The sequence below is a fragment of the Trypanosoma cruzi genome, genomic scaffold (assembly GCF_000209065.1).
Source record: "Trypanosoma cruzi strain CL Brener 1047053516621 genomic scaffold, whole genome shotgun sequence".
In the NCBI taxonomy this organism is placed as follows: domain Eukaryota; phylum Euglenozoa; class Kinetoplastea; order Trypanosomatida; family Trypanosomatidae; genus Trypanosoma; species Trypanosoma cruzi.
This window is the reverse complement of record NW_001849423.1, coordinates 1-5,587: the sequence shown is the minus strand read 5'-3', so window position 1 is coordinate 5,587 and position 5,587 is coordinate 1. Positions and strand designations below refer to the sequence as shown.

At 49.2% G+C, this 5,587-nt stretch overlaps 3 protein-coding genes and 1 pseudogene across 3 annotated transcripts, besides 6 other annotated features; all 4 read left to right on the top strand.

The window, feature by feature from the left end:
* Tc00.1047053506553.40 lies at positions 1–1,657 on the top strand (annotated as a pseudogene; the record flags this gene model as incomplete).
* Positions 1–5,587: a sequence feature (heterozygous, Esmeraldo-like haplotype).
* Positions 1,672–1,693: a sequence feature (AT_rich).
* Positions 1,746–1,771: a microsatellite.
* Positions 1,934–1,955: a sequence feature (AT_rich).
* On the top strand, positions 2,007–3,506 carry Tc00.1047053506553.30 (GTP-binding protein, putative; the record flags this gene model as incomplete). The annotated part of the gene is made up of 1 exon (XM_799199.1): positions 2,007–3,506. The coding sequence occupies one exon, from the start codon at positions 2,007–2,009 to the stop codon at positions 3,504–3,506; it is 1,500 nt and encodes a 499-aa protein (XP_804292.1).
* On the top strand, positions 3,877–4,572 carry Tc00.1047053506553.20 (hypothetical protein, conserved; the record flags this gene model as incomplete). Its single annotated transcript, XM_799198.1, has 1 exon — positions 3,877–4,572. One exon carries the CDS (start codon positions 3,877–3,879, stop codon positions 4,570–4,572), a length of 696 nt encoding a protein of 231 aa, XP_804291.1.
* Positions 4,406–4,585: a microsatellite.
* Positions 4,618–4,643: a microsatellite.
* Positions 4,650–5,273, top strand: Tc00.1047053506553.10 (hypothetical protein, conserved; the record flags this gene model as incomplete). The annotated part of the gene is made up of 1 exon (XM_799197.1): positions 4,650–5,273. The coding sequence occupies one exon, from the start codon at positions 4,650–4,652 to the stop codon at positions 5,271–5,273; it is 624 nt and encodes a 207-aa protein (XP_804290.1).

The window sequence follows — 5,587 nt, the reverse complement described above, 5'->3', positions numbered from 1 at the left end:
ACATCAGTCAAGAAGTTTGATGGCGAGAAGAACCGCTATTTGACCCGGTGGAGAGTACATTCAAATGTCGGGACGTGCGGGGCGTCGTGGGTTGGATCGTGTTGGGGTCGTTATCGCAATGGTTGACGAGGCGGTCGAACCCGAGACGCTTAAGCAGCTTACCGGGGGCGGTGCAGATGTACTAAACAGTAGTTTCCACCTGACGTACAACATGGTGCTCAATCTGCTTAGGGTAGAAGATGTCGACCCGGAGTTTATGATGCATCGCAGCTTCGCACAGTTTCAAAGGTTACGTAACCGTCCTGTTCTTGAAAAGAGAGCAGAGGCCTTGACGGAAGAGATTGAGTCCATCCATGTCGAGCACGAGGAGGTATTCCGCCAGTTTACTCTCTGTCAAGAGCTTCTTGCGAATCGACGCAAGCAATTGGCGGATATTCTGAAACAACCAACATTTTTGAAGAGATTCACGCACTCCGGCCGCCTTTTGCGTATACGCCGTGCAGCAGACGATGTGCTTTTCAACTGGGGCATCTGCCGCGCCTTTCACGCCAAGGTGCCAAACGCAGACCCAAAGTCCCCCTCCGAGTTCTCCGTGGATGTCGCTGTTATATGCTTAAAGGCCAACGCAGCGAAACCCACCTCGTTGCTTCCATGCCATGTGAATGACTTCACCACGAGTACCGCGGATCTTTATACCTTGACCTTTGACTTCACGGATATCGAAGGTGTTGCCCGCTTTCGTGTGAATCTTCCGGCAGAGCCCGACACAGAGTCTGGCCGAGCTCAGATGGTGCAAACCCTTTCGAAATTACACCGGCAATATGATGACAAGGTGCCTCTCCTCACGGCTGAGGAAATGGGCGTAGATGACCCGCAGTTTGAGAAGCTGCGAGTTCAGGTGGAGCGTCTGGAGGCTCAACTGGCAGAGAACGAGTTTGTACAAAACCCCACGAAGGAGTTGGAATCGGACTTTGAGCGCTTCACACACCGGGCCAAGCTGGAGAAGGAGTTGAATGACATTAGGGAGGAACTAAATCAGGCCTCGCGGGCCATTTTCTCAGAGGAGCTGAAACAAATGATGCGTGTGTTGCGCCGATTGGACTACATCGACAAGGATAACGTTATCCTGCGAAAGGCACGTGTGGCGTGTGAGATTACCACCACAGATGAGAATGAGATTCTCCTTACGGAGCTTTTATTCAAGGGTGTGCTGAACTCAATGGAGACAGAAATGATTGTCGCCTTGATGTCATGCTTGGTGAATGTGCACCGCACCCCGGATGGATTTTCGCTCCCGGAGGAGTTTCAACAGCCTCTGAAAGAACTCAACGAAATTGTAAGTCGTATTGCAACGGTGAGCATCGAGAGTGGTGTTTTACAGGAGGGAGGCGTGGGTGTGGAGAGGACGATGCCCTCGCTGATGGAGGTCACATACATGTGGGCCAAAGGAGCCAAGTTTGTGGACATCATGAGCAAGACAAGTGCATACGAGGGAGAAATTGTCCGGATGATGCGACGCCTTGAAGAGCAGCTGCGGCAGATGGCTGGTGCGGCACGGTCCCCTGCCATTGGTAGCATGGAGTTGCACGATAAGTTCCTTAAGGGCATTCAGTTGATCAAGAGGGACATCGTGTTTGTATCATCGCTCTACTTGTAGGACGCAGGCTCTCCTTTTTTTTTTTTTTTTTAAATTCTTCTTCTTTATCTCCTCGTTTACAGGTGACTATATATAATCCAGGAGGCAAAATAATAATAATAATAATAATAATAAAAAGAAGAAGAGACAAGAAAAAAAAAAAAAAAACCAGTTGAGAAGCCGTATAAAACTTTTCTATAATTGAAGTGGGGCGATGCCCTGCCGTTTGGTGGGTGGGTGGGCATTGCCGCGGTTTTGCATTTTATTTTTCGTTATGCATATTAACCAGTACGTCTGTATATATATATATATATAAATACATGAATGCCGTTATTTTATTGGGTGACTTCCAGTGAGGATTTTACTTGTAATGTATACTCATTTATTTGCGTTTTCTTCTATTTTTTATTTTAATTTTGGTTTAATTTGGTTTCTTTGGGAAGTTTGCGTGCCGATGTTGCGGGGGTGCTCGTGCTGTCTCAGCAGGCGAAGTCATCCATTCGTGGACGCCGTAAAGATGTTGGTCTCCAGCGGTGCTGGAGGTGACGGGGCAAGCGTCATGTCGCATGAAAACGGGAACGAGTTTGCGGGGCCTGGAGGTGGGAATGGGGGGAATGGCGGCAATGTGATGTTGCGGTGCAGCAAAAGAATTGCCGATCTTTCCCACCTCAAAGAGATGGGAAGCCAAATCACTGCGTCGCCTGGGAGCGTTGGGTTTGCCCGTACCGCCCACGGCAAAAGGGGGAAAGATTTACTGCTGGAACTTCCTGTTGGCACGGAGGTGGTGGATTTGGACACAAACGAGGTGGTCTATGACGTGGACGAGGATGGGATGGAGCTGCTGCTACTCGAAGGTGGACAAGGAGGGAAGGGAAATGCGGCCTTTGCGAACAAATGGCATCATTCCCCAACCGAGTCAACGCGTGGACTACCGGGAAACACAATGCTTGTTCAGTTTGAGTTGAAGACGATGGCAGACGTAGGGCTTATTGGATATCCCAACGCAGGTAAGTCGTCTTTGCTTTCCGCCATCAGCACGAGTAAACCAATGATTGCACCATATGTATTTACAACACTTCGTCCATATGTTGGTGTAATCCACGATTTGTATGGGAACACCTGCAGGGTTGCAGATTTGCCTGGACTTATTGAGGGGGCATATGAAAATCGAGGCCTGGGGCATCAGTTTTTGCGTCACGTTGAGCGCACACAATCATTAGCGTATGTTGTGGATATGTCTGGATCATACACACCAGAGGATAACAAAGTACCATCCGAGCCGTGGGATATCGTTGATGCACTGCGAGGGGAGCTGGAATACTACATGCCCGGATTGAGTGACAGAGCAGTTATGGTGTTTGCTAACAAGATGGATCTGCAAACGGACAGTAGTGGGGCTTTGTTGACAAACAAACTGGAGGAGCTTCGAAAACGGGTGAAGTTACCAGTATTTCCCATTTCCGCGGCACTTGGCATCTCATTGGGTACATGGCACAAAGAGGCTGGACTGACGCCCGCACTGCAGTTCATGTGTGAGGAGGTTTTCCGGAAGAAGAGGCATCAGGAGGGAATCCGCCATGCCCAGCGGCACAGGGAGGCGTTTACATTGGAAAAGAACTTTCGCGCGAAAAACTTGGGTGTTTTTGCCGTAGCCGAGGGACTTGAGGATAGAGACGGTGAGAATTTATCACTTGTTGACCAACAGCTTGACTCCTACGGCTTTAGCGGGTTGGGCGAAGACTTTGACGGCTATCAAAACGCCGCGTCCCGCGGCAAGCTGCACGACTACCGCGATTTAACGATGAAGGGGCGATACTGGTCGCTTACGCGGCAAAGAGGGGAGAAGTTGGGCGGCGAGAAGTGGCGGTGAGGAGGCGAAAGGGAGTTTTTTTTTGCTTTTGCTTTTTTCCTACCAGAGGTTTGTTTTGTGGTTTTATTTTTTTTTATTTTGTGGGACAATCCCCTCTCTTCTCACTTGTCGCGGGTACGCCATTCCATGACAGTCTTCACTCTGGAGGCCCCTCCTTTCTCCAGCGACAAGAGGAACGACACTTATTGAAGGAATTCCCCGCTTTTTTTTTTTTTTTTACTGAATGCCGCTGCACGGGTGCACAAAAACGCGCTTCAGACCGCAAAGGATAAAAGAAGAGGCACGCAGAAAACAAAAAAAAGGCCGTCGAAATAATAAAGAAACAACAACAACAAGAAGAAAGGCCTGGAGGTAACAGTATCGGGGGGTGATGGGGAAGCGTGGGCGTGAGGGGACTTTGGACAAGGCGCGCTGCCTTGCTTTTGTGCATCAGCTTTGGGACAAGGACAAGCTCAAGATGTTTCACCACCCAGTCAGCGCTGCGGAGCTGCCGGACTACCACAAGGCCATAAATTATCCCGTTGACCTGTCGACAATTCGCCAGGGCATTGAGTCCGGAACGTACGACAGCGATGCGGATGTGCAGAACGCCGTTGCGCAGATGATTGCCAACGCACTGGAGTACAACGCAAAGGGGACTGAGTGGCACCATCAGGCGCTGTCGTTCCGAAACATTTACTTGGACGTTGCAAGGCAATGCGGGCTGAGTGTTGACGACGACGCGGCGTACATCCCATCGGCGGCTTTCAAGGACAATGAGTCGACTCTGCGCAAGGCGGAGAAGAAAATTGCGGAGAATCTCGACGTGGTACTGAAGGACCTCGAGGAGGAGAAGGCGGTGCCACTGGAGGAGCTTAGAGCGAAGTACAAGCGTGCGGAGAAGGAGACAGGAAGCCAGAATGCGGATGGGAGTGATGGCAACAGTGATGACACTGAAGATGAGGAATTTGACAGCGATGATAGCCGTGAGAGCGATGACGACAGCGATGATGATGATGACAGCGATGATGAGAGCGATGATGACAGTGAAGATGATGATGATGATGACAGTGATGATGATGATTAGAGTGATGGTGGTGTTAAATAAGGTTTTTTTTTTTTTAAATTCTTTTGTGTGTGTGTGTGTGAGTGTGTGTGCCGGTGATGGCGAGGGTTGATTTGGATACTATGCCCAATGAATTACGTCACCGCCACTTTCGATTGAGCGTTTTTTTTCCAACTTTTTTTTTTTTTTTTGTGTGTGCGATGCACACATTTACACCGTCCTTTTTTCTTTCTACTTGTTTTTGGTGCGCGGTGGCTGATGTTTTTAAAGGCAAAAGGGGAGGGAAAGCAGAAGTGGGAATGACCCGCGTACTCACGATGTACACCGTCGTTTTGGGGCTGTTTGAGCTGCTCACGATAATTTTAATTTTTTGCGGCGGTACCATTGACGAGGTGACACCGTGGTTTGACAGCGTCACGCCATTCAAGCGGCGTTCATATGCTTGCATGTACATGGGGGTGCTCGTACTGTTAGTTACATCACGATTTCTTTTGGCGTACCTGCCACGACATCGACTCATTCGGATTCATAACGCTCTGGTGCACGCCCTGGAGCTTTGCCTTTTTGTGTTGCTTTGGTGGGTGAAGCAGGGCCCTGCCTCAGTGGTGTGTTACGTCCTTTTGGCGGTTATGACAGTAAATTGCGTTGTCTTCGGCTTACAGGCGTTCAGGACACCTACCCGTAGAGGCGAAATCACTCTCCATGAGAAGAAGAACAGGTAGACTCCCTTTTTTAAAATTTATTTGTCTCTCTCTCAGCTTCTCTGTGTGTGTGTGTTTGTGTGGCATTCCTGTTTTTGTTGTGATATGATGGTGTGTAAATACGTGCGCACGCATGTTTGTTTGCGATGGGCATGCACAACACGTGTTCCATGTCACCACATTTTAGGGCATTGTCATGTACGGGTCGCCTGTTGTCACGAGACACACTGCCGCCACCCTTCTGCTTGTTGTATCTTCCATTTGCCCCATTTTATATTAGGACTGTGAGCTGGTTTTGTTGAAGTTTATGTTTTTTATTCAGTGGTACTCCATAG